This window comes from Tetrao urogallus (assembly GCF_951394365.1).
Source record: "Tetrao urogallus genome assembly, chromosome: 8".
Taxonomy (NCBI): Eukaryota; Metazoa; Chordata; class Aves; order Galliformes; family Phasianidae; genus Tetrao; species Tetrao urogallus.
In genome coordinates this window covers 22,398,131-22,425,963 of record NC_136821.1, presented here as the reverse complement: position 1 = coordinate 22,425,963, position 27,833 = coordinate 22,398,131, and the positions used below count along the sequence as shown (strand labels likewise).

The window sequence follows — 27,833 nt, the reverse complement described above, 5'->3', positions numbered from 1 at the left end:
ATGAAGAGCAGGGTGACACAAATAAACGTAAGTGCCCTGAAGCTTACGTCGTGTATTATTCTCTTCTTGCCAGTGGCTAGATTTCTGTTGATGTTGTATTAAATAGAACGCTTGTTGTAAGGCAGACAGTGGTGATGGCAGCCGTTGACAACAGAGGTGTTACTGTTAAGACAGTCAGTTATAGTGGCTGATGCATGCTGTCCTTGCAATGGAAGTTCTGAACATTATTGGCACTACATAATGGTAGTAAAACAAAAGTGGCTGAATGGTGGCTCAACTGAGAACATAAGGGCTGGGAAATGGGGAAAAAGGGTGCTGAAACTGTAATGATGATGTTAAGAAGAAAAGGAAGTATAAGTTACTGTGTCAGCTGCGTTTCTTAGCGTGGAAGTTGAACTTCAGCTTTAAAGGTTGTACAGCACAGTTCTGAGTGGCTGGGAGGGTGGGAGGGCTGATTTCTTGGCAAGCAATGAGAAAAAATGGGGTGTAGAAATACCACATTTGTTTTCACTAGAATTTTACTGAATTTGAGTGACATTTTCATCACTAGCTTTCTTGGGGTTTTTGTGTTCAACCCTGCCTGGGCTGTTTTGCTCTTAGTTACATTCCAGCCTTTCTTGCCAAAGTAGTTTTTGATAGGGATGCTCAAATATCCTTTGGTATTGAGCATGGGTATGTCCTCAAGTTTTCCTGACCAAGTGATTATAGTAGTGCTCTCTCACCTCTAGAAATGAGTGACTTAGTCAGGTAGGTTCTTTGGGTGCTTTGGGAATGGGCTGGGAGGGATACTGTAACCTGTGACAGGAAGCCTGGTCAGGAAAAGCTGAGGGAAATAAGTTATTCAGCAAAATAGTTGCTTTTGCAGGGATACCTGAGAACTCCCAGAGACAGACACATCAGTAACATTGTTTTACTCCTATGAACCCTTGTCTGTTAGTCTACTTGGGCCAAGGCAAATGCTGTGGAGCTCATGAGAACTCATTATCCCCCCAAAAAACCACCTTTTTCATGTTGTTACTATGCGTATTAAATTTACACATGTCAAATTTATGAAGCTAGGAATGATTCAGTGAGAAAACATACAATGGCTAGAAAAAAATGAGAGTTTTTTTAATTAAAAAGTAAAAAGAATCTTTAGAAGAGGGAAGATACACTTGCCGTTTGCTAAACAAGGACTGGTAGATGTCTGTAAACAGTGTTGCACATGATACAACAAAGTATAAAAGGATGTATGGATAAAGAAAACAGTAAAGGAACAAAGACTGAAGGTTGATTTTGCCTAGTCTCTGACTAATCCATAGCAAATGCCCTGTAGAAGCAGAGTAAACTGTGAAAATACTCAGTCTCATCCAGTTTGTAATTTCTTTTAGTAACCTGTATGATTTTTCATCTGTGTTCAGCCTCTTGAAATCATGGTAAAAACTTAGCATCTGGAGTATCCTGTAGCAGCTGCTTAAGTATGTGTTATTTAGAAGCAGCTCTCCTTGTGATAAGTCAGACTGCTATTAGCTTTATTTGATGAACATTGCTTCTTATAAATATGTAGCGGGCTAAAGCCATCATATGCCTTGATGTCTATACGTATATGTGTGCGTTCACACTAGTTGTTTTATGTCTTTGAAGTTGGATTTTTTTTCTCTTTTATTAAAGCATGGGTCCAGTCATGAAAAGAAAGAAAAATACAGTCCACGGCACAGAAGTTTGACTCCAGAGGACAGGTAGAAATGATTGATTTATGTTCCCTGTGATTGTGTGTGTGTGTGTGTGTATGTATGTATGTATGTATGTATGTATGTACACACCTTCTAGGGAGAGAAAAATTAAAACAAACAACAAAGGTGAAAACTGAATATAGTATGATTTTATACGCTACCATAACAGCTGTGAAAAATAATTGCAGGTTTAATAAAATACTTGCGTGTATAAAAAGCAGTAGTTAAATAGATTTGTAATTAAGACTAAATACTTTCAGTCTAAAATTCTCAGTTAAAATCTCAGGGATCTTGAAAATGGAAATTAGATAACACCTTCTTTTGTGGAACAGTACTGATGTTTATAGCAAGATTATGGAGTCCAGCAAGAGGTGTACAAGTATTGTTTGAAGCATAGTCTACTGATGCAGGAGATGAAGCACTAGCAGTTTACCTATATTTCATATTTGAATTGGAGTAAGGCATCTTGTACCAAAGGCAATCATTTTTAGTGGTGTCTGTTTCATGCACCACCTCAAAAGTAGCTGAAGTGAATACGTGAGTTTCAAGAAATGCGGTGTGGCACTTGCCTTTGGTGATTGATGTTACTGACATTTAGCGTTTATCCCACATGGTAGGAGGTGCTTCCTTTTAAGGTGATTCTATTGATTTCTTTCTTTTCTTTTTTTTTTTTTTTTTTTTTTTTTTTTTTTGCTGTCTGGCAACAATTTATAAAGGGAACATCTTGTTTTTGAGTGATGCACATACTAAGAGTGCAGTGCAGAATTGGAATTGTTGGTGTGTATGTAACAGATTGCATTGCAGGTAGTTATTAATAGTATAGTTTCTCTAATCCTTTTACTGAGAATTTTGTGTCTTGGTTTGTGAATAGGGATGTAGAGCGTGACAGGTCTCCATCTCCCAGAAGAAGAAGATATTCTGATGACAGCAGATACGATCAAGAATATTCAAGAAGGGAGTATTATGATGACAGATCTTCAGAAAGGTGAATACTAAGACCTGTTTTTCAATTCCTATGAAGGTACTCACTTTAAACAACAAAAGAGGAAAACAGCTTCTTTTTTTCTTTTTTTCTTTTTTTTTTTTTTTTTGTCTTTTTAGAAGGATGGAGAGAGGGAGAGACAGATACTATGAAAAGTGGGAAGAAAGAGATTATGATCGAAGGAGGAAGAGAAGACTCTCTTCCCCTGATCATAGGAGTCCAGAGAGGTCAACAGTTCAGGGCTCAAATACTCATGAAGAGGCTACTTCAAAGAAGAAGAAAGAAGAAGTGGATCCAATCCTTACTCGCACAGGTGGTGCATATATTCCACCTGCCAAGCTCAGGATGATGCAAGAACAAATTACTGATAAAAACAGGTGAGTTGAAGGTAACATTAGAATTCGTCCTGAAAAACAAAACTATGAAGGGTTTTAAGGAACGTTGATATAAGTGGGACACTTCTTGAGATACCTTTCTGATCAGAAAAAAAATGAGAGCCATTTTTCTTAAGTCATTTTCTCTTTCCAACCTGTCTCTGAGGAAAACAAAATGCTAGCCAAACAGACAACAACAAGAATAACAAATCAGACTATGACCCTCTCCACTTCTGCTCTTAATGGAAAAGTAGGATACAGAGCATAAACAGGCTTTTTTTTTCCTAATGCCGTTAAAAGACAAACATTCTGGGTTTTACCACATCTGTGGGGAATTACATTTTGGCATGCCATGTTGGTTTGGTGGGTTTGTAGTCATTTAATGTATAATTGTGAGCTAGTCTTTATATCTGTGAATATCTGGTGATATATCTTTATATCTGTGAATATTTTCTTAGTTTTTTTTATTTAATATATTGCATCTTCACATTTTTGTATATATAACAGCGCTGCCACAAATTTATGCTTTACTAATCTGTGATGCTTTTGAATAGCTTGGCATATCAGAGGATGAGTTGGGAAGCCTTGAAGAAGTCCATCAACGGTCTCGTCAATAAAGTAAACGTTTCTAATATAGAAAATATTATTCATGAGCTGCTTCAGGAGAATATTGTTCGAGGAAGGTAAATGTTGAAATATTTAAGTCAACTTTTTTTTTTTCTGTAAATATGTATATTGTACATTCTTGCATCACTGTATGTTTAGTGTATGGTGACTAATCTGACTTTAAAAGCTTATATTTTCCTATGGCTATATTTTCCTTTGCAGAGGACTACCCTGCTTGAGGAAAGGGGCTGGGAGCAGAGGGGTAGAGGAAGGAGTACGTGCTTGGAAGAATAAGACAGTAGAGCAGATAGCATGTTTCCTTTTTATTTTAGCTTATCTATTGATTTTACTTGAATGACTTGCAATTTACATGTGCCTGTCTATTTCTTTCTGTGTTCCTGGACTTTATCTGAAGTAAATATTTTTAGCCAAAACACTACTACAATTATCTGACTGATCTGTTTACCACCTTCATCTTTCCCATTGTAATGTGGAGAAAAGGCTATTTAGCTATTAGATATTTCTATGATTCTAGCAGTTATAAGTCATGGTGATTGTACAAGTAAATATGATCATAACCAGACTAATTTAATTTGCATTTGTAGCTAATAGTTTTAAAACCAAGTATTCCTTTATACACGTATCAAATGAGTTCTATTCCGTTTATTAACCCTGTAGTAAGTAGTACTTTAAAGAGTCACATTTTGAGGGTTTTTTTTTTTTTTTTTCCTCCTGGGCTTTGCAGTAAACAACTGTTAGAAAATGACCACATAGCACCTTTCTAACTATTCAAACAATGCAGTCCTATTTTGTGATACATAATGGGTGAAAACATTGTTTTATTATATGACAAATTTTATTCTTAAACTTGTGTATATTTGCAGGGGATTGCTGTCTAGATCCATTTTGCAAGCTCAGGGTGCCTCTCCAATTTTTACCCATGTTTATGCGGCTCTTGTGGCAATTATTAATTCAAAGTTTCCAAATATTGGTGAATTGATTCTCAAGAGGTTGATATTAAATTTTCGCAAAGGATATCGCAGAAATGATAAGGTATGTAAAAAATGTGAAGAAACAAAATGCTAAAACTTGCAACTCTGCTGAGTAATTTTGTACTGAGTGTATTCAAGTTAGGTATTTCAAAGGTGCACAGCCATGACCTGTGGTTTGTATTGTATCATTATGCTTCACCTACCATGAGTACATTAAATAAAGTAGCACTCGTGTATTGTGAAGGCTTGGCTACTGATTTCAGCTTGGAATTGTGATGCTATTTTTATATTTTACTTGGACGTATGCAGTCCTAATGGTAGAATAATTGCCAGTATACCAAAATAGTTATTTTCATGTCTTAATTTGACTGAGAAGCACAAATTGATAGTATAGAATGTCTCACTTGGAAGTGTTTCTTTCATGTAAGATGTTACAGTTTCCAGTCGTTTATTTCTTTTGCAGCAACTCTGTCTGACATCTTCAAAGTTTGTTGCGCATTTGATGAATCAGAATGTGGTATGTTACTTTGTTTTCACTTGCTCATTTTTTATATGGCTTTCTATTTATTTTAGCTTCAAGATAGTGGTAGCTCAAGTGAATTTACTTCTCCTTTTCCATAAATTATGGGAAAACTGAGTTCAGATTTCCTGTCAGTACTTGCTGTAAGTTGTTGGGACTTTCTAGAAAAGAGATTTAGTCTGATAATATGGCTGTGATGTTCTCATCTCTTGCCGCTGCACTTAATGTCTGAGAGCTTCCCAAAACTTTATGTATATGTTTGGGATACTGTTCTGATAGCTTGTGATAGAAAGCAAATGAATTCCTGCAGATACTAAATGGAATTTTCTTGCAGCACTGTAATCTCATACAAAGATGATTAAGTCTGTAGACAGGATCAGAATCAATTGAATCAAATTTGTATCTTTCCTTGTTTCACCATCTTCTGTGTTAGAAGTACCAGGGTTTCTATCCCTGGTGTATAAGATACTTCAGTTTGAAACATTACTTCTTGCGGTTATTTTGAAAGACTATGCAATACTAAAACTAGTTTTAGTAAGCTAAGTATTATTTTATTTGTTTGTATAAATGCATTCTGTTGGTTTTTTTTCAGTAATGGTGAAATGTTTATTAGAATGTACTCATATTTCAAAAGTATAGTCATGTTCACTGTGAAGATAGTGTAAATATAAATAGCTAAATTGTGTATGAAATGTTGACAACCTCTTAATTAGTTTTGTCCCGTGTTGCCTTCTTTGTGTGATTAAACAAATGGTGTGACATCCTCAAAGAAATATTGTAAATTCTGGTTCTTTACTGATATTCTTTCTAAAGGCTCATGAGGTTTTATGTTTGGAAATGCTCACCTTGCTTCTTGAAAGGCCTACTGATGACAGTATTGAAGTAGCAATTGGATTTCTTAAGGAGAGTGGGCTCAAGCTAACAGAAGTTTCTCCTAGAGGTATTAATGGTAAGTATAATGAGCCAATATATTAGCCTTTTCTTGTTTGTGTTATGTTCAGTCCTTGTCCATATTAAATATTTTGTTTTTTCCAAAGCAATCTTTGACCGTCTTCGACACATTCTCCACGAGTCTAAAATTGACATGCGTGTTCAGTACATGATAGAAGTTATGTTTGCTGTACGGAAGGATGGCTTCAAGGATCATCCAATCATTCCAGAGGGATTAGATCTAGTGGAAGAGGAAGATCAGTTTACTCATATGTTGCCTTTAGAAGATGAATACAACCCAGAGGATGTTCTTAGTAAGTTAGAAATAGAAATATTTTCCATGATTATATTTCACACAAAAACAGACTGAAGATTTGATATACAGCCTTATTTTCATTTCGTGTTTTAAAGACTCATTTTTATTTTAAAGATGTTTTCAAGATGGATCCCAACTTTATGGAAAATGAAGAGAAATACAAAGCGCTCAAGAAAGGTAGGTGTACATGTGTATGTGTACAGGTGTACATGTTTTATACATAATAGATGTATTCTATTATATGTGATATATGTGCATGCTATATGTAAAATATGTGTTGATGTACTTTGTGTATTTTGTATGCTATTTAGTTACCCAACTATCATTACAAGTCTTATTGTTTAACTTCAGGTGGCATTTGTTTTTCAGATAACTGCCTTTCAATTCATCGTACTCCTTTCTGACATACTCCTCTCCCTTTCCTCAGTATTGTCCCTACAGCTATGTTTTTAGCCAGTTGTGGCATACCTTCTTTGCCTGAGACATCCTTTCAATCTCAGATGTTAGATCAATTGTTTTGGTAACTGAATTATTATGTTCTGTACACCTTTAATCTGCTCTTTCAGAAATCCTTGATGAAGGTGACAGTGAGTCTGAACCAGATCAGGAGGCTGGAAGTAGTGATGAAGAGGAAGATGAAGATGAAGAGGAGGATGAAGATGGTAAGTGTGTGACTGGCAACTTACTGGTGATCGTTTTGGAGTTTTTTTTGTCTTATGTTTGATTGTTGGAATTGTTTTGTGTGCACGTTTTCTGTTTTTCTTTTTTGTAAGTTAAACTGTAAAGGAAAGCTTGAACTTCTGTTGCACATTTTATAAAATAAGAACACTGCTTTAATCTGCAATTATTTCCAGATCTAAGTGTTTAATACTAGCACATAGCATAAGAGTGAAAATTTAAAGGGAGGCTTTCTGTATCTCTGCTGTATCTCTAAATATTTACCTGTTAGTCATAGATAAAGTGAACATTGATTTTAAATTCTTTACTTTGGTAGAAATAAATATACAAACACAATACTGCCTAAATCTTAAGTATTTCTACAAAAGGTATTTTTACACAGATGTGTTGCAGACCTAATAAAAATAGATACGTTCTAAGAGATACATAGATATTAAGTCATATTTTTTATAATGTTTTGTTATTTCCAAACTGTGTTTCTTTCATAGGCCAGAAAGTTACTGTCCATGACAAAACAGAAATCAACCTGGTTTCCTTCCGTCGTACCATTTATCTTGCTATTCAGTCAAGGTAAACATGATATAATTTATACGCAATTGCATTTCTTTTGATGTGACCGAATTTGAATTCTCTTCTTTTTTTAAATCCTGCTTTAGCATCGTTTTTTTAAAAAATATCATATGGAACTTGATTTATAAGGTAGAAAATTAACTGTTATTTTGACAGTGGGTTCTTAAATCATCATTTCAAACAAAAATCTTTGTTCTACAATACAATAATACAAGTTACTGCACTAGGACTTTTCTATGAGTATTGCTGTAATCAAAATTTTCAAGTGAACAAAAGTCAGTGATTTTCAGGTGTTTTAGTACAGCTGTATATTGCTCAGATAAGAAGAATTTTTTTTTTTCTTATTGCAGCTTAGACTTTGAAGAATGTGCTCACAAATTGCTGAAGATGGATTTTCCTGAAAGTCAAACAGTAAGCTTATTTTGTGTTGTTGCTATTAATGTGAAGTAGTTGTGTGGTATTGAGAATCCTTACTTGTCCAGGGACCTAACTTGTGTGGCAAGTAAATGAATGACAGTGTCTCCTTATAGCTGTTTTTCCTCAATATGTCTTTAAACCTTTAGGGCATGTAGGCTGACATATTTCTTAACACGTTTCTTTTGTGTAATTGCTCCTTGCTGACAAGCAGTTTAAAATATTTGTTTAAAGCCTGAAAAGATTGGTTGGTAGGACTGTTGGAAAATGGTTATCCTATAACAAAAGTACCGTAACTTGGAAGACATTTTCAGAACTCTGACTCTGAAAGAGAATGGAGTTGGAGGTATTTTCGGGCAGCTGTGGAGTTTGTCAGTAGGACTTGAAATACAGATTGGTATTAAAAGAATGAATCATGTCATTGCTTTCAGTTTTTGGTGTTGTGTTGGTTTTTCTTCCTAGTAATATTGTGTATTGATTTAAAGCAATCTGTGTATGGATGCTTAGTTGCAGTCTTGGAGATCATCAGATGTGTTCTCAAGTAAGGGAAATTGTCCTTTAGCCAGCAAACAATTTACATAAAAGTAATTTAAAAGTTTCAGGTGACTGCTATGTTTTTGTCTTATTTGATTCTTTAATTTTGTGCATGAAATGATTCAACGCTGCCTAAATGCAATACAAAGCATTGATAGGATTCTGGGTTCCAGTGAAGCCATAACCTGAAGAATTCCTGAGTAGTTGGGGAAAAAATGCTGTGTTGCAGAAAATCAATTCAGCTATAAAGAGTAGAGAACAGTCAGGAATGCAGAAGCTATGTTATACAGTGTAGATATAACTTGAGCATCACTGCTTTAGTAATTGGTTTGATGACTGATTCTCAACTGCTGGTGTTTAATCCCACTGCTGTGTCTCAGCTATCATCTGTTCTATGGTCAAGAACTGCAAGGAAAAAATATATATTTAAAAGAAAAACCTGCATTAATCAGAATCTGAAGTGTGGAAAGAAATAGACTTTTCTACCACTTCAGTTCAGAAAACTAGGTATTTTGTGAGGTTTGACTCAGTATTGGGCATTAGGTTATTTTCTTCTGCTTTTGTGGGTTGCCTTACTCACAAATGAAAATAAGCAGATAAACAGAGATGAATTTAATGTGTTATTTCTCTCATACTTATGTGGTCCTTTTACCAAGTGTTAATCTTTTTTTATTACATAACCCTGTGAAGTGCTTTGTAGAAATATAAAAGTGTGAGCTTTGAGAAATTTTATATTTCTACTATCAATCACAATTTAAAAAATGTAAGAATATGACTGTATGCAAAAGAAATGGGTAAATACATGTTTTTCTGCTGCATTGCAAAAGCAGAAGTTATTATTCTTAATTTTGTAGGAAAGCTCTGAAAGGAACTTCCAGATCTAGTTTTGAGACTTATAAAATGATGGATAAATTAGATTTTCTAACAGTCTGTATATGGAACTACTAGTAATCAAACAAAATATAATGTTGACTACAGTATGGCAGCTTTTTACCATCAAGACTTAATCTCTGGAATGTTTCTACTTACTGATGTATTTTTAAAGAACAATTGATGGAGGGGTACAGAACATGATATCCTGTCAGCTGTCTGGTTATGTCTCTGGACAGCGCTACTCTGTTTTCCTAATGTTTCATTCCAGTATATTTTTTCCTGTCATTACTTAAGTGTTCAAATTTCTCTAATCGTCACAGATTTTAGTATCAACTTTTAACACTCTCTGTAAAGAATTACATGCAGACTAATACGAATTTTTGTATTTGAATATTAAAATTTGTGGTGCATAGATTATTGGCTGCAGTTAGCATAAGCATCCTATTAAAAAAAAAAAATGTTATGTGATCCATATAACTAGGGTTCTGTTCTAATTACTATTAATTAGATGCCTTTAGGTTAAATGCTGAAGAATTCTTGTTGGCGTTTTGTGTGTATGTACGCATTGTTTTATGAAAAGAGATAAACTGCTATCAACTGTATCAAACTGGTATCATTCATACTAGTTGCAGAAATTCCTGCAGTTCATGGCTGAGTACAACTGATGTAAATCTGCATCTTTTCATAAGATGCCACCTCCTCTTTGTGCTGTTTTCATTCCCTAATAGTAATCATTACTTTTTATTTTACCTTAATAAAAAATGTGAGAGCTTTGACTCGTATGGGCTTACAGCTCCTAAGCAGTGTTTTATAGTGGAGAAGGAAGATACAGTTTCCTGATCAGTGTGAGAGTGGAAAGGACAATCAGATGTAGATACTGAAGTTATAAAAGGATTTATGCACCTCAGATCTGTCCATGTGCTAAATGGATGGCAGGGCATTTCTGTCTGATTTGACCCTGTATTTCTAAACAAAAATTCTCTTATATCCCGTACCTTCTTAAATGAAGCCTTTTTGAAATTATTCTCACTACTTCCATAGTTGAAACAAGTCACAGGATGAATTTTTTTTAGCCATAAAGCTCCCTGTCCCTCTGCCCTTTCTTTTTTTTTGTTTGTTTGGTTTTCCCTTAAATGAAAGTTCCATGAACCTGTTTTTCAGGAAGATGCTGGATCTTGCCCAACATTTTTTTCACATCTTATGATTCGAAGCTTTAACCATTCTTGATACATTTCTGAAATGTTTGATAAACTCATGTTTGTTCATGTAAGGAAATTGCAGCTTCGTTTGCATGTAGGAGAGGTGGTGATGCCATGGTTAGTTGATTGCTCTTCCGTAAAACCTTTATGCTGGCCTCAGTTCTGATATAATGAAGACCCTGTAAAGCACATGCTCCGTGCCAGCCCCACTATGAGTGGCAATTATTACGAGATGGGCATATTAGAGTTAATTCTAATGTCATTCAGTATGGTTTTTACTTTTTAAAAATTGGAAAACTTAAAGTTTTCATTGCAAAATTTGTTTTCTAATTATGTTAAATGTCAATTTCTTCCTTCCAGAAGACTTTATCAAATAAAAACCAGCTTTCATTAATTTTGTCCGTAAGACTGTATTCCACAGTTTTGAGTAATGGATTGTGAAATGCTACCTAAAAACTACTAAGAGTATTTGAAACCTGAAGACAGACGTGAATGACAGTTTTGAGACTAATAAAGTCTTAATTAGTTTCAGGCATTTGTCTCAAATCTTTGTGTGCAGAGACTTCAGACATGATAGAGTAGGGCTGACTTCAGGTTTAAATTTAGCAGTTTTTGTCAGCGGTTGAATTACAGATTGTGTCACATCAACTGCTTTGTGACAGAAGTGCTTAATGCACTACCAGACCTGTCATGGGTCTACCACACTGATCTCACGTGCAGAAGAGCTTTAAGGTTCAAATGGATCATCTATGGAGCAGAACAACCTAATAAGGCCTTATGGCATTACAGTATAGGTGTGACTCGGTGTTGATGGGAATGCTGGCAATCTTATTTATTCTTTATTAAGTTGCTGTGCTGTGGCTTGAAATCAAGACGTTTTTCATTCTGCTATGAACTGAAATCCTTTTTCAGAAATAATGAATGCCTTTGAGCACAAACATCATCCATTTCTGTCTAATTTGCATAGTTAATTTTTAGTCTCCAGCTACATATCCCCTCTTCTAAGAATACTCATCTGCACCTTTTATTTCATGCCCTTTCTTTTCGACAGAGAAGTTTTTCTACCTCTGTGTTCTATTCTTCATTTAAAAATAACTGCACAGTTTTCTCTTGCAAGCTTACAAGCAGTTTTCTTGCCCAGCTTTCAACTTTTGATCTCGGGCCTCAGTTGGATTTACAAAAACGCTCAAGAAAAGCAGGCTTTTTTTTTTTTTTTTTTTTTTTTTTTTTTTTTACTGTAAATATATTTCAAATCTTCATTGTATTATTATTTTTTTTTTTACCTTAAAAGCAGAAAAATAATGAGAATAAAAGTTTGAATTTGATATTCCAAATAGTTAAGTACTACTTCTAATGCTAAGGATCAGAACAAACATACTGATGTGAGTCAAATCCACAGCAAAAAAAGCAATGAAAGCCATTGTTAAAGCTCAAGAAACCCTTTTATTTGAGTGCATTTTCTTGTTTTTCGGGGTTTTTTTGTTGTTGTTTTTTGCTTTTTTTTAGACCCAACTGAAGTGTGCAGATCAAAAGTTGAAGAGCTTTGTTGTAGTCTGTACTACAGCCTGTGACAAGCTGTTCTAAACAAGCTTTTCAGTTTCTGCTTTGGGCATATGTTTGATCTTGGCAGAGAGAACTACTTCTGTTCTTAAAGTGCTGTTATTATCTGTGTTAAAATGGTGTGAATCCAATGCACTGCCAAAGAAGAAAATTTAAGTTAAAACTGTAGTAGAGGAATGTGATATTACCAGTTCTTCTGGCTTCAAAACACTTACAGGAAAAAAAAGAAAAAGGGAAAAAAAAAAAACCAAGCCCAATGAAAAATGTCAGATATGGGCTTTTCACTTTTTTTCCCTTACCAGGTTTTGTTACCTCTGCTCTTGAAAGAGAGTGTGTTTCTGTTTCTGATGCTTTTAGTTGAAAGAAAATGATTTCTTCATGGTAGTTCAGATCTAGATAGGAGTGGCAAGTACTTACCTGGAGAATTGCTCCTTCTTTAGTGAAATGTGTATGTGGAATGAATCCATGTGTAATCCATGTGGAATGCATGAATGCATTTGGGGTTTGGATTCTCTTTTTTTTTTTTTTTTTTTTTTTTTTTTTTTTTTTTTTTTTTTTTTTTGAAAGATTTTACTGCTTACAGAATACTTAGTTAAAATGGACTGAAGCATCATTCAAGCTGAGCTCATAAAGGATTCTTACTTTATTCTTCAGTCTTTCTCAGGGAGAAAAAATATATTGTTCTTGCTCTTCAAGAATTTGGATAAAACAGAAAGGCTTGGTTTGTTCTTCCCAATGATTACGATGTAAATTGAATCTGTATACAGCAACACTTGGAACTTTGCTGAACTAAATTAGGGCCTCTTCTGTAACAATATCTGACCTTCAGTGTGGCTATACAAAAACAAAAATAATGGGTCATAGGATTTATTTCTTTTACTTGATATGAGAAGTTTTTTTAAGCACACCCTTGAAAGACTTATGCATGCATTTGACACATTTTCATTTTTACAGGATGGAGTCACACTTCCTCAAAGCAGTCCTACTTTGGGGTGGGGGGGGAGGGGGGGAGGGTGAGAGTGTCTTGCTTGTGCTATTTCTTAATTTAGTTTTGAAGAGAGCAGGAGTACTTATTTTGACTTGACATTCAGTGAAAACAGAGTCCAAGAAGCTGGTATGGAGAGGGATGATCTAAATCTGATAACTCCGTTCTGATCAAGTCAGTGATTTCAGAGATTCATTGGTTTACTTTTGTCAAATGTGGGGCATCCCAGCTGGTTGGTTTGGCAGCTGCACCTTGGTAATTCACAGCCTTGCTACTGTCTGTAATACATGATCATCCTTAAGTCTTTCCATGCCATTCCCTGTCTTTTGTAGCAGGACTATCATTTTATTTGTTTATTTCGTGGAGCCTTCAGTTTATTTCAGACTTGTGTTGAAATAGGACTTGGCTTGATGCAGTTTCCTTTGAGAGACAATAACTAATATAGGGCATAATGATGGGGGTTTTTTTGTTTGGCTGTCTTTTTACAATCTGTAGGATCCTAGGAATGCCTCTAACAGTCCTTTGATTTATAGTGTATTCTTTCAGTACGTAGGATGGATAGGTTAGGTTATGTGCCCTGTGAATTGATGTCTAGAGTATTCCATGGTGGGTAGATGATAAATTGTTTCTCGGATTCAGGTCTATTCCTTAGGCGACTTGAAAAGGTATTGAGGAGAGAAAGAACGATCAGTGTTACCAGTAGGCTTGTGTTTGTTTGAGATGGGTCCACACTTCCACTAGAAATTTGATTTTGTGATGTTTTTCAAGTAGAAGTTTTGATTTGAATGCTTGTTTATACTAGGTTACTATCTGACCATTTTACACTAATTTAAGTTCGTATGAGTTATGCTGTATTTTTGATCCGGTTTTTACACATGTAAGATCCTCAGAAGACTAAGTGCAAAAAAACCTGCTTCTAAACACTGTATTACATTTAAAATATAAAATTTTAATAGATGGGGTCTTGTTCTGTGGCTTTACTGTGTGCACCATGCAGTGCCATTGACATCAGTATAATCCCCCAAGTTACATCAGAAACGCACGTATAACTGCAGAATGTGGATCTTGAGATAAAATCTGAAAAATGCCCTTTATGGAACCAGTTTATCTACTTTCTTCCTTTCCCTCCAGTTAATATGTAGATTACATATTTAAAAATGCAAGCAGTTCCTAAACAGAGTTAAGTAGGTGGGAATGAACTAGGTGCTTTGTTTGACCTGAGGTTTCTGTCATGACCTGAACAGGGGTTACATGTTCAGGCTTCAGGATCATGGAGGAACTGAATTTGCAGAAGAAAATAACTAATTGTGTAGCTGGATTATTGAAAGTATCTCTTGGAAATAAATAGTAACAAATTAAGGGGAACTTCTAAGCCATGTATATTATGAATGAATTCCCAGAAACCTAACTTACATTTTAAAATGTGCTTTTTAAAATACATGAAATTTATTAGAAGGTGCCAGCATTTGACTCGTTTATCTTTTGAATGAGAAAATGCTAGCTTTTTTTAATTTTTTTTTGCAATTCTCTGAAGTGTCTAGACTTAAATTCTTTTTTTAATAGGATGCATGCATTTTGTAACTGTGGCAGGTGATGTTCTTATTAAAATGTTTCCAATAAATACAAAAAACATAGGTTTCCTCTAACTGCATATTTTTATCATTAATAAAAATGTTAATGATGTAAAAATAGCTGATTTCATTATCTAGGTGTGAAGCTCATTGCCCTTTCTGTGTTTATTTTGGTATACACGTCCATCTACAAAATAAAAATATAGAAGAGGAGGTGATATTCTGTATTACTAGTATCTGGTGCTAGCTAGAGTTCTGGCTAGGCTTTGATCTTGCAAACTTCTGTGTATGCATTTAAGCTGTGAAGATGGAATTGCCCACATCACCTCAGTGGCGTTACTTAATTTTTGCACGCGTACCTTTGAGGCTGAAAGGAAGCATATGCTGTGTGGCTTCAATGTATTGTTTTACTAGAGCCTTCCATGTGTGCTGCAGACTTGTAGCGGGAAGCAGATTTAAAGCAGCACAATTAAATACATGTGTGTCCTTATATGCAGTTTTTTCTTCCTACATAAAATCCTGTAGGTCTAATTGTCTTCTGATGAGTATGTTCAACTTTAATCATACAATTCTCCAATCATAAAACAAACTGAGGTTTTTTAAAAAAAAAAAAAAAAAAAAAAAGTAGGCAAAGGGATAATGGAAGTTGAAGAATAACTGTCAGCTGACCTAATAGAGGACAGACCTGGAACTGCCAAAAGCATTATGTGCAGTTTGCCAGACCACCTGCTACTGAAGCACCTTCTATCCCTTTGTCAGCCTTGGCTCTGTGCAATAATTCTGAGAACTGAGGGAAGGAAGAGAGAGATGCTGGAAAAAATAGGCATATGTAAGTTGCACTACATTTCCCTACCATTGTAGGGAAAACTTAAAGGTAGTAAAATAAACTTGAGCTGGAATAAAATAGAAAAGAATGAGGAACAGCATCTGTGAAAACACTGCAACAATGTACAAAAACAAGATGCTGATTTTAGGTAATTTCACACTGGTGTAAACCAGCCTATATCCCTTACTAATTTTGTTTCCAGCATATTGGTTCTTTTAGTTCATTACATGATCATAGAAACACATGTACTAGCATGGGAACTTGTATGTTTTAAAAAGAACTAGTAGTCTGTGGATAAGGGATATCTCACGGTTGCTTCAGATTGTATACAGCTTGTATAGTCAGTGCAGGAACAGAACTGCATGGCTGCAAGGAAGGAGAGGGGAAATGTCATCGCTTCCAGCTAGGGAAGGAGGAGCAAAGCGGCCTCCTTGGAGAACAGCTGTGGGTTAACTCTGAAATAGGAGGAGTGGCTCTTACAGAAAGAGATCACAGCAAGAAACAAAGGAGAATGAATGAAAGAAAAAAATATATAGTGTAAGAAGAAACACAGAATCAGAAAGGAGTGAGAAAACTGAGTTAACTTCTCTTTCTGAAGTTATTTAGCCCTTATGTGTGAAGCTAGTTTAATAGAGTAGAGTAGCAAGGGTATGCTTGTTCTTTAAAGCAGTAATGCTGGTTTAAAAAAGATAATCTCCCTGCAAGGCTGCACTTAAGTCCATCCAACCCATTATCCTGCTTGATCAGGAATTGTTCAAGTGAGAACTTGGGGAAATACAGTGTATGTAGAGAAGTCTTTCTCCTTATTTTCCATCTCAGCAGTTTTGGGAAGTGGCATTTTTCCATAATACAGTATTGAGGTAAAGATCTTCACAAAAGATATCGCTCGTTCTGTATTGGACATCAGGTATTTTTTTGAAGTATTTATTTACTTCATGACAAGATAGCTGTACTTAATATCTGACCAAATCTGGATGCTTGCTTGCTTGTCATTGTATGAAAGGCTTTGGACAGCACAGTACACAAAGTGTCTTCAAAACTGGGAAGCGCTTGTTACATTCTTTAAAGCAAATGCTGCAGTAAAACCCACAAGCTTTCCTCACCTTAATCATCTTTAGAAACGTTAGCACTGGAAGCAACAAAACAAGTTAACTAACCTTTTAAAGCTATAATTGAAGCTGGAATTGTTTTGTGAACTTGTTACATCTCTCAAAAAATAATTAAATCATTTTCAAGTTTGTTAATTTTTAATCTGAAAGACAGTTACTGTAGACCTAACCTTGAGTTGTTTTGATAACACTGGCAAGGATGTCTATGGGCAAAGCTATTTTCATGCATGTGGTTATTCAAGATACCCTCCTAGAAATCATTGTAATATTTAATTAAAATGTTAAAATATTTAATTACTGTAAACCACAGGGGATACCAGTATTGTAATTGCATTTAAGATGAGGAAAAGAAGTAATTTGTTTTTCAAATCTTGCTGACTTTATTAGCAATGGCATCAGCACTTTACCCCTTTTTATTGTTTAAAAACTGATTACCTGAAGCATTACTGTAAAGCAGGATAATATAAAAAGTTAATATGCATTTTAATATATCAAGCTAACCCAGTGTGACAGTGTTGAAAAGAATGCCTTTAAACAAACTTAGGTTTCTCTTTCATACGTTGCTGCCTCAGTATTTGGAAGGGATTATTTCTTCTTGTTAAATGTGGTTGGTTTGCTGTTTCTTCTGAGTACAGTTTGTGATGGGCAAAATGTTTCTTTTTGCATTGCAAGCTTAGTGGAAAGTTTAAAGTTTATTTTAAATAATCGTGAAAGATACATGACTGATACTCTAAAACCTATTTGGGAATGTCATAAATTGATTTACGCTGTGAAGTTGGTCATATGGAAAAGTATGCAATAATTGGGGGAAAACTGCAACACAGTATTTGATGGCTTTTAATGCATATATGAGAATATTTGATTTGGTTGTATTAGTGACTGTGCCATAAGCCATGCCACTGTCTGCTCAGTTTATGTAGTCAGGAAAACAACATTTATGTGTATCTATAGCTGGAGGGTGATACAATAATTAACTTGGAGTGATTATACTGGGAAATGAGCAGAAAGGAGGACAGATATCTTTTCTTCCAACAAGGCTGCCTTTTGTGGAGTGGGAGGGAACTGGTTGTTTTGGGTAGTTGGCAGCTAGTATCTTCTGCCATAGCTGATGTTTGCTTATGCTCACATGCATTCGGACTGGAGAGAGATGGAAGGCAGGCTGTCACTGGTGTGTGTGTGTTTAAAAAAAAAAAAAAAAAAAAAAAAAAAAAAAAGCTTTGGGAGACCAATCTGCCTCTACTTCCTGCGTTCTCTCCCAGCCAAGCTCACTTCCTTAGTAAGAAAAGAAGCCTACGTAGATCAGTTTGCCAAGGCTCAAGTTAGTCTTTTGAATTATTTTCGTTGCTTTTGAAAAAGGTTATTTAAAAATAAGATTTCAGAATGATAAAAGAGGTCTTCCTGGTTTTAAGCTTTTTTATGTTTATTTTGTGCAAAAACTCCTTAAAAAAAAAAAAAAGCAACTGCTTTTTTTGTTTATTTCATTCTTTCTAGCAGTAGGATTTAAAAATGTGTCTGAGCTTAAACTACTAGATGGTTATTTTGTGACTAAAAAAACCTGTAAAATTATACCCGCTACATAAAGAAATGTTACAGTTTAAAATTGAACTCATTATTTTAGGATCTTTGTAAAGATGTATACAGATTTCATTCATGAGTTGTCTGTTCCTACTCACAAAGGTAGGCATTTATGTGCATCTATCTAGTTTCCAAGTCTGGTGTTTTGTTATGAAGATAACCAGCACTTGCTAAGGTACCAGTTATTCTGGGGTCTCCTGTGATGTAATTAAATATGGATTTCTTTGTCTATGTTTTCTCCAGATGCAGGGATTTAGTGTTCTTTTCTGCTCTGTGGTAAAGACAGTTAATAAAGTAGTTTTGACTGTTGTTATTAAATTACACATTGAGTGAGCTCAGAATCATTAAAAGACATCAGCTTAAGCATAAGAGAAAATACAAATGCCAAAAGTGCAAATATAGACCCTGAGATAACTTCAGAAACACAAGAAATTTGGAAAACTACTGTTTTATCCAGTGAAGTTATGCAAATATCTTCACAGCTGGCATCCATGTGAGCGTTTCTTTAATATTTTGATACTTTGTGATGATGTTTGTACTGCTACAGCAAATTTACCTAGAGAAAATGTTGTTTTCTCTGAAATCAGAAAGAACTCTGCAACATGATACTTGACTGCTGCGCTCAGCAAAGAACATATGAGAAATTCTTTGGGTTACTGGCAGGGGTGAGTCCTGATTTCAGATTTTACACTCGATGGTAGATAATTTCTTTTGGTTTACTCTTGTCAAACCAATTTTAATAGAGAAGTAAAACTAATAGTCTTTATTATAGTGAAAATGATTATATTAATTGATTGAATTAGCATCTGGATTGTAATAAGCACAGTGAATGCCAAATGAGAACTCATTTTCTCCTTTTAATGCTTTTTGGCCTCCCATTTTTCCATTACAGTAGAGAAGTAAATGGGAGGCCAAGGCATTGATACTAAAAGAAGTTAAAAGTGTTGTGAGTTACTGGAAAGATCCTTTTCTTAATGCTAACAGTTTTGACTTTAGAGACTCTTCTTTCAGCTGCTTAGTAGATTTTATTTATAAGACAAAGCATTAGTTGCTGTCCTGGTTTTCCCTATTTGTTGTCTTTCAGTAAACATTTAGCATCTTGGGTCTTTGGTGTTGTTTTCATTTTTCTCAAAATAACTACAAATGTAGTCATGGTTAATTACCTAAGCTCTTCCTATCTCTTACATTGGCAGAGCTGACTCGCTAAGTCAAATAGAGTAAGCAGTTCTGATGAAAGGAAGTGTTTACTTCCATTTGTAGGTTTGTTTCTTTTTTAATTCAGTATTTGAGGAAATATTTCTGCTGATATTGTTATGAAGCACCAGCCATTTGAATGTGTATGTTAAAAAGCTGTAGGACATAACTGTTAATTTCTTTTTAATTTAATTTTTAATTAAAAAATAATAATAATTCTTAATTTAATTTTAAAAATTAATTTAATTTTTAAATTTTTTTAGTGTTCATTGCAGTGTTTATGTCCAAAGTGTCTTGCCTCTCACTGTGTTCCCTGCTGCCTCTCTGGTCTTAAATACCCTCTCAGTGACATCATGAAAAAAGTTGTATTTGAGGGGTTACGCCCAGTGAGAATACTGGATGTATAGAAGTAAAATAAATTGCTGAATCATTTGCTGTAGGTCAAAATTGTTAATTACTACTTTGCAATGCAGATGAGTTCCATGCTCTGACAAACTGCTGGAAGCAATCAATTGTGTCTGTTTGGAGATGTTTTCTATAAGTATTAGTTTTTAACAGAAGGTCTTGTGATAAATATTAGCAGCATTACATTTACATTGCGTAAGTCATTTATGCATATGTTATTTGCATGTTTAATATTTTGCTTAATCTGGTTGTTTAAATTGTAAAATACTGTTTCAGCGTTTCTGCATGTTAAAAAAAGAGTATATGGAATCCTTTGAAGCTATTTTCAAGGAACAGTATGATACCATTCATCGTTTGGAAACAAACAAATTAAGGAATGTTGCCAAGATGTTTGCTCATCTGCTGTACACTGATTCCATTCCCTGGAGTGTGAGTAGAACTGGCTATTGCCAAAGGTTTTTTATTTAATTATTAATCTGTAGTAATTCAGAAATAAGTAACAAATTGGTTTTAGTATTCATTCAACGTTTTGGAACTATTGGCACTTGTAGCAAACAGAATTATTTTAAATGTATTCTGAGATACACCATTGAACATCCTATCCTGTTTCTGTCTCCCACAGTTCTTCATTAGTGGCTCTGAGCTGTTATTTTACAGAGCTGAGCTGGAATTGGTTGATTAAAATATACACTTTTTTAGCTAATCAGCAGTGTAATTAGCTGTCTCTCAAAAAGTAAATGTAAAGAAATCATCTAAAATTAACTTCATACAGAAAATTTTCAAGCTTTTTATGTGAAACTTTAGAAGTAATTATAATTCTCTTTTCCTACAAATTAATACAAATATCTCACCTCTTTAGAACACCCTTTTCAAATCTTTAACTTTCCAGGAGTTCTCACACCTGTTTTTCTTCCACTGACTTTTCTTGGACAGGATAAACCCTGAAACAATTGCTAGTTTAAAAATGATCAGAAATTTCTTGTTAGAACGGACCTTTCAAGGAAGAAAAGGTCTTGACTGAGAATTAGTGTGCATTGGTGAACAAAAATAAATAAATAGTCTTTACTTGTTTTTTCAGGAGGCCAAAGGGTTTTAGGCTAAGTTTGAACATACTTTCTTTCATTTGTGTGTTTTTTTCCTAAACATTTTCAGGTTCTGGAGTGTATAATACTGAGTGAAGAAACAACCACGTCTTCCAGTAGGATTTTTGTCAAAATATTCTTTCAGGAGCTTAGTGAATATATGGGACTTCCAAATTTAAATGCAAGACTAAAGGACATGTAAGTTGAAGTTTTATTTTAAAAACAGTACGTTGAATTAATTCATCGGAAAGAGTACAGATAAAACCTCTGTTTTCAAATTCAACCACATCGATGGTTTTATAGCTGCAATTTTCAAGAATAAGTTAACGTATCACTTTACTCATTAGAGGCTTACAGTCCCTTTAAATTGAATGCTACCATTGACAAGTTCAGCTATGTGCAAGAGTATTTATTTGAAAGCTATATATTTTTTTTTTTTTCCAAAGACAGTACAACTTGTATAAGAATGTATGCTTGGCTGTTTGTTCTGACAAAGTTTAGAAGAAAAGGACCTGATTCTAGTTTTTCTAGGGTTAGTTGCTTGTCCTTGAGTACCGTGTCAATAACATTATTTTAAGCATTTCTGGTTTTTTAATACATTGCGTTCTGGCAGCGTTCATCTTGGTTGCTAGAGCTGCTTCCCATTAGTTGGGTTGACTGTTAAACAAACTTAACAGATGCTTTAGTTCATGTAAGCTTGAATTTAGACCATCTTAAGGCCCTGTTTAATTTGATCTTTGTCCTTCATGGTCATCAAGTAATATCCTTTACTTTCACTAGCTGCTGTGTTTTCACAAGTCTGCTCAGGGCTTTGCAAAATCAGGCTCCTCAAACTGTCAGGTTATGACAGTGCATTATTAGACTCTCAGAAGTATTTTGTTAATATACATCACAGATATAAACAAGGAAAGTGTTGAAAAATGCATGAAGAGAATTTTCACTGTGCTATGTAATGTAGTTCCTTTTTAAGTCTATTAATGTCAGTGAGAATTAGTGCTAAACTGGCATGCTGATTATTTTAGATGTTTGTTTTCAACAGAACACTGCAGCCTTTCTTTGAGGGATTACTGCCTCGGGATAACCCAAGAAACACTCGCTTTGCCATCAATTTCTTCACTTCTATTGGCCTTGGAGGACTTACGTGAGGAACATTTTTGTTTGATTTAATATTTGCTTTCCTTCCCTGCCTCTCTCACCCTTAGGAGGTGGGAGAGGGAAGCAGCTTTTTTTTTTTTTTTTTTTTTTTTTTTTTTGATGATATTGTCGTTGTTCCTTAGAGATGAATTACGGGAGCATCTGAAAAATGCACCAAAGATGATAATGACTCAGAAACAAGATGTTGAGTCATCAGATTCATCTTCATCTTCGGAAACAGACTCTTCTTCAGATTCTGATTCTGACAGCAGTAGCAGTAGCTCAGAGTCATCCAGCAGCAGTGACTCTTCATCTAGCAGTAGCGACAGCAGTGACTCAGGTATTCAAGCACTAGCTATAACTATTTATTTACCTTTTGTTTACTTCCATGCTTCTGCTTACTGTTATTGCTACAAACTAGCTCTAGACAGTGTTGCTGTGGTTTATAAATATATATTTTTTAAATTGCATGTTTTTAAAATACTTCTTTTTGCTCATATAAACTTCTTTCAGAAAATAGAAGATCTTAGTCCCGTTTTTAGAGATTTAAATACTTGAGGAACGCTGTTTTATAGAAGAGTTTCTTACACAGTTGATACTTGTTGCACAGAACTGTCTTTTCAGTCTAGTGGAGAACGGAGGGGCTAGTATTAATATCTCTGTGGGATGCTTAGTGGGTAACTGTGGTACTAACATCTGATTCTTTTTTCCACTGCTTAGTTGAGTGAGCTTGATGCTCCTAGTATCCTCTTCTGTAAATATGTACCCTGTTGTGGATCAGACACAACATTGGTCAGTTCTAGCAATGAGTTTTGTTTTATTCTATTTCTTATTCTTCGTTTCTAATTCTTCCTCTGGAAGACTTTCTGTGTTGATATAGTGAGGGTTCTTGCCTTAAGGGAAATCTTCAAGGATGAATCAGCTTTTGCTGATAACTTAGTATTATGTAGTTTCATGTTGTAATCATTATTTGTTGTAAACATTGCTTAATCTGTGAAGTACTTGCTAGTATGAATTACTGTGTACAGTCTCTCCTATAACATGAGCAGATGATAACACAGCATGACTTTCTGTAGTTCAGAACCTTGTTGATTCAAAATTAATTTGATTTATTATGTGACTCAGAAATGAAAATGCAGATTAATAAAATAAAAGCAGTGTGAACTGCTCGTGTCTGGAAATGCATTTCTGTCCTCTTGCAATGTTCCTCTACGAAATCTGATTTGCATTTCATCCTAAAGCTATCACATTAATGACAGCAAAGCGCTAGAGGAGGGCACAGTCAAATAGGGTCAAAGAAGGCGTTAGTTCAGCAAAGAGCCAGATGGTTCCTGCATAGACAGCTGCAGCTCTGCTGAGCTGCTTGATAGGAACCAGAGAGGTAAGTCCTTAGTGACAAACCAACCGAGTCTGCAGTCTGATAGTGTGAGCACTTGATTTTTGTAGTCTTAGGACCCTCTCTTTTACTATTTGTCCTTCCTTCATCAAGGCGTACAGTCATTAAACTTGTATTTTTATATCTTAGTAGCCCAGTTTCGCTTTTTCTCTGATTTTTGTGTACTTAAATGTCGTGTATGGGATACTAATTTGAGATAACTATGCACTTATGAATGTGGGTCAGGCTTGCTACAAAATGAAGGTATTTTACTGGTTATAGCTTGATTTTTAAAAAGCTGCAAACAGAGGGAAGGCTTCTTTACCTTGGTAGCGTTGGGGAAAAAAAAGAAAAGCTTACTGTTCTAAAATGTAGCCAAAGTGATCCGTCATTGCATGTAATCAGAGTGCCAGCAAGCCTTAGTTCAGACAGATTAGCCAGCTTCTGTAGGGCTCAGATATTTGATGTACTATTAAATCAATTTATGGCTACAGTATTTTCATAAGGTGGTTAGAAACAGTTAAATATGTGATACTGTAGCTCATATAATAAACATTGTTAACTGTAATTGACTGCAACTTTAGTGTTCACTGTTTGCTTATAATGCTTTGTCACATCTGCTGAGAGAAATCTGCAGATTGTTAATAAAGAGCAAACAGGAAGAGTAAAGTCTTCCTCTGAGATAAATACTGCTGCACATTCAGAAATACAGATATTGGTTCATATGGAGGCTGTTTCTGAGGTGGTTATACATTATTTTCAAAAGCCAAGTTTTATTAGACAAAAAAATATTTTCTGTAAATTAAAAGCAAATATTTACTGGTTTAAAGCAGCTACACTGCCTTTGCTTTGCTTTCACTCAGTACCTGTGGCATAACTAAAATATCTGTATATTTATGTATTTTGAAGGACCACTGGGCTTTTATCAAAACATCCTCTTAAACTTGTTAACTTTATATTGTTCTTTAGCATTCATGATGATTTCACTTTTCACTTGAAACAAGTATGTAGGCCCAGTTTAAACTGGGGACTTCTTAAAGCTCTGTAGATGTTAATGTAATGTTATTTCTTGTGGTTCCTAGAGTCAGTAGTCTATGGCCTTTCTTAGGGTTCTGAAGCTGATCTTAAATTGTTGACAAGCTAGCACTATCATTCCTGAAAACAAACCAGAGTCATTGTTATGTTGCTGCAGTACCACAAAGTTTCTGAAGCTATTTCATCTGGCTTTTCTTTCTTAGGATAGTGTTAAGAGTTTTTTCCCTCTCTGCTGTTTTTAAACTCCTTGCCTGATAAGCTCTTCCAGAAAGTAATTGGTGAAGTAAACAATTTGAAGATAATGGATGGTCTGGAAAAGATGACCTTTTGGAAAGAAATTTTCATAGTTTTGATGTATGGCTTTACATCCTGTGCCTGGTCCTTCTGTATCAAGTCAGTAAAAAGGTGATGATGTGTAGAGGCTCTCAGAATTCAGGCATTACTTCTGGATAGGTAAAGGATAAAAACCCTGCAGGTGTCAAAGCTACAAATGAGTAGAAGAGGGGGGAAGCTTGATTGTTGGAGTTTTGTCAGTATGTAGCACTTAAAATCTGAAGGCACGTCTTTCACGACCTACATGTTATGTCAGATTCCTGTTTAGCATGTTACTCTTTTGGTATGAGTTACTTCATTTATATGACTGGTTAGTAATGTTTTCCTTTTCAAGTGCAGGTTTGTTTGTATGTTCTGTAAGTTGAGGAAGAAGTTTGGTTTTGATGTTTGTTAGAGCTAAAGTGGAATGATGTCATGTTCTTGATAACTGTGTAGTCATGGTAAATAGGATGAAGTGTGGAAGATTATTCCATGAGGTCATATTTTCTTGTTTTTACTGTTTTGGATGTGGTGTAGCCTTGCCTGTTGTTCACGTGAGGTTTGTGGGTTTGTAACAGTGCAGATGCTGACAAATGCTGAAGCTTAGAGGAATAATGTAGCTCTGGGCTTCTTAGTCTGCTTGCTCTTCAAGGGAGAACTTTTCGTATTAAAATATGAGGCCTATAATACAGCCAGACACTTAAAAATAGTCGGAACCTGCTCAGTTAAAAGAATGGGTGGATTTTATCCCATTGCATGAAATCCTTGGTTGAGGGGAGGGATACAAGCAAAGCTGATATTTTTGTAACCTCTGGCCAGATACATAACAAAAGTTGGAATGTTTTTCCATAGAGGTATTTCTTTATAACTCTTGGTGTACCTTAATAGATCAAATAGTTGATTAAAATAGAACCTTATTCCCATAATTTGTTGTAATTTCAGATGCTTCCAAAGCTAAAAGAAGGAGAACACAAAAGAAAAACAGAGAATCTGAAAAAGCTTCCCGGAAAAAACAAGAAAGGAAAAGAAAATCGCTTGAGAAGAAAGTGGGAAGGAGGCGGCAAGAGGACAAAAGTGATAGTGAGAGCAAGTCAGAAAGGAATCACCGAAACATGAGAGAAGCACACAGGAGGGATGACACATCAAAATATCAGTACAGAGATGAGTCTAATGGCAGAGACGATTACGAAGCACATAGGAGAGATGACATATCAAAATACCATCACAGGGATGAGTCTAATGGCAGAGATGATTACCATAGTGGAAGAGATAGGAACTATGAGAGAAGTAAGGATCTAGAAAATAAACACAGCAATTCAAAACTGAAGAAAGCAGAAAGAAGAGCTTCTTTTTCTGATGATGAAAGTTATAGACATGGGAGCAGAGATAATGGACATCGGAGTAGAAAAAGAGAAAGATCTAGGTCTGGAGAGAGATCCTATAACAAGTCAAGTCCAAGGGAGGAAGAAGAAGACCACCGATATAGAAATGGCTCAGAAAGACTTAGAGAGAAGTACAACCATTCCTCTGACCAGTACAGGGAATCAAGAAAATATGAGGATAGACGAAGGGAGAATTCCCCACACAGACGAAAATAATACCTAAACAGTTTGAAATAAATGGGCGTTTCTGAGCTGTTGAAACTGTATTTTAAAAAATGACTAAACTTTCTTTAAAAAAGATTTTGTACAAAGTGGTAGTTTGCATTTGTAAATTTTATCAGACTTTTTCAAATTTTCAGTACTGCTTTTTTTATAACTGTTGCTTTAAGTCTTTCTGTTAAATTCATCCTCTGGGAAGATGAAGTTGTTTATTTTGTGAATAAAACAGTTAAGATCTCAGTGAAATGGGTGTTTCTGTCACTTACTTACAAGTATTCATAACTTTATAGTATAAAACCGTTGGATTTTAACTTTGGCTAATTACAGATCAAAGATACTGAAGCTAACGTAAGAATCTCAGATTATACTATAGATGATGCATGGGAAGGCTTTTTAAAAGGAATTACATCAGCATGAGCACTACATGCATTCTATAGTTACATATTCTTCCATCTTCGTAAATGTGGAAGTAAGTTTGACCAAAATTTTTCAGGAAAACCTTTGTTTATTTTTTTCAAGAGTTAAAAATTGGAAACGCAGTTTTGTTATTTTAAATGTCACTTTTGAAAGTGTGTCAACTTGTTCTGTGTTACTTTTCACAATGTTTTTTAATGTTATAACATCCTAAGCTTGTGATCTACGCTTGTGATCTTACAGAGAGGAAGAGATGTTTTTGACTGTGAATCTGATTTAAAGTCATGTGTAGACTTCAGGTGTAGTTCTGAGGGAAATGTTTAAGGAATGTCCTTACTGCTATACTTTAAAAAAAAGTGAAAGAAAAGATTTCAAATCTTCTTCGCTTTGAATTGTGTGGCTCGAAATGCTCAAGCTTACTGGAAGCAAAGTTTTACCAAAAACAAAAAAACCCCAGCAATTGAAGATATAGAAGTAGTTCTACCTAAGAGTAATTTGAAGCACTAGCTCAACATTCATTGTTTGACTTATAAATCAGAATCGTGGTTAAGATTAAATATCATCACTAAAAAAGACAAGTACAGAAAGTCTTTTGACATGAAATAGTAACGTGGCCATGGTCAGTAGAAAAGACAGGAATGACAGTAATGTATAATTCAACTCTTAGTGCCATAAAACCGTATGTTTTCACTTTGCAAAATGAGCATAATTTCTGGGCACATGAAAATATGCAGATTTCATTTATGCATTGTATTTCATTGCATGTAGAACGTTATAAAAATGCATTTGAGCTGTTTTGTAACAGAAAACAGAGCAATTCCTAAGGAACTAGACTAGTTTGGGGTAAATCTTGTCACAACATTTTTCTAAGAAAAATGATGCTTTGTATTTCTGTTCTGTGTTTAACAGAATTTATTTCTGCCAGTTTTCATGCACTTAAATGTTTTCAAAGATA

The 27,833-nt window shown here is 34.9% G+C and overlaps 1 protein-coding gene across 1 annotated transcript; it reads left to right on the top strand.

Annotated features, from left to right (window-relative positions):
* CWC22 (CWC22 spliceosome associated protein homolog) lies at nucleotides 1-26,461 on the top strand (the record flags this gene model as incomplete). Its single annotated transcript, XM_079539420.1, has 19 exons — nucleotides 1-27; nucleotides 1,651-1,718; nucleotides 2,584-2,697; nucleotides 2,814-3,071; nucleotides 3,623-3,751; nucleotides 4,559-4,727; nucleotides 5,130-5,183; nucleotides 6,000-6,135; nucleotides 6,224-6,430; nucleotides 6,547-6,609; nucleotides 6,999-7,094; nucleotides 7,599-7,680; nucleotides 8,031-8,091; nucleotides 18,914-18,991; nucleotides 20,202-20,354; nucleotides 21,078-21,205; nucleotides 22,047-22,148; nucleotides 22,285-22,481; nucleotides 25,806-26,461. The coding sequence occupies 19 exons, from the start codon at nucleotides 1-3 to the stop codon at nucleotides 26,459-26,461; spliced, it is 2,778 nt and encodes a 925-aa protein (XP_079395546.1).
* Nucleotides 26,462-27,833: the final 1,372 nt, after the last annotated feature.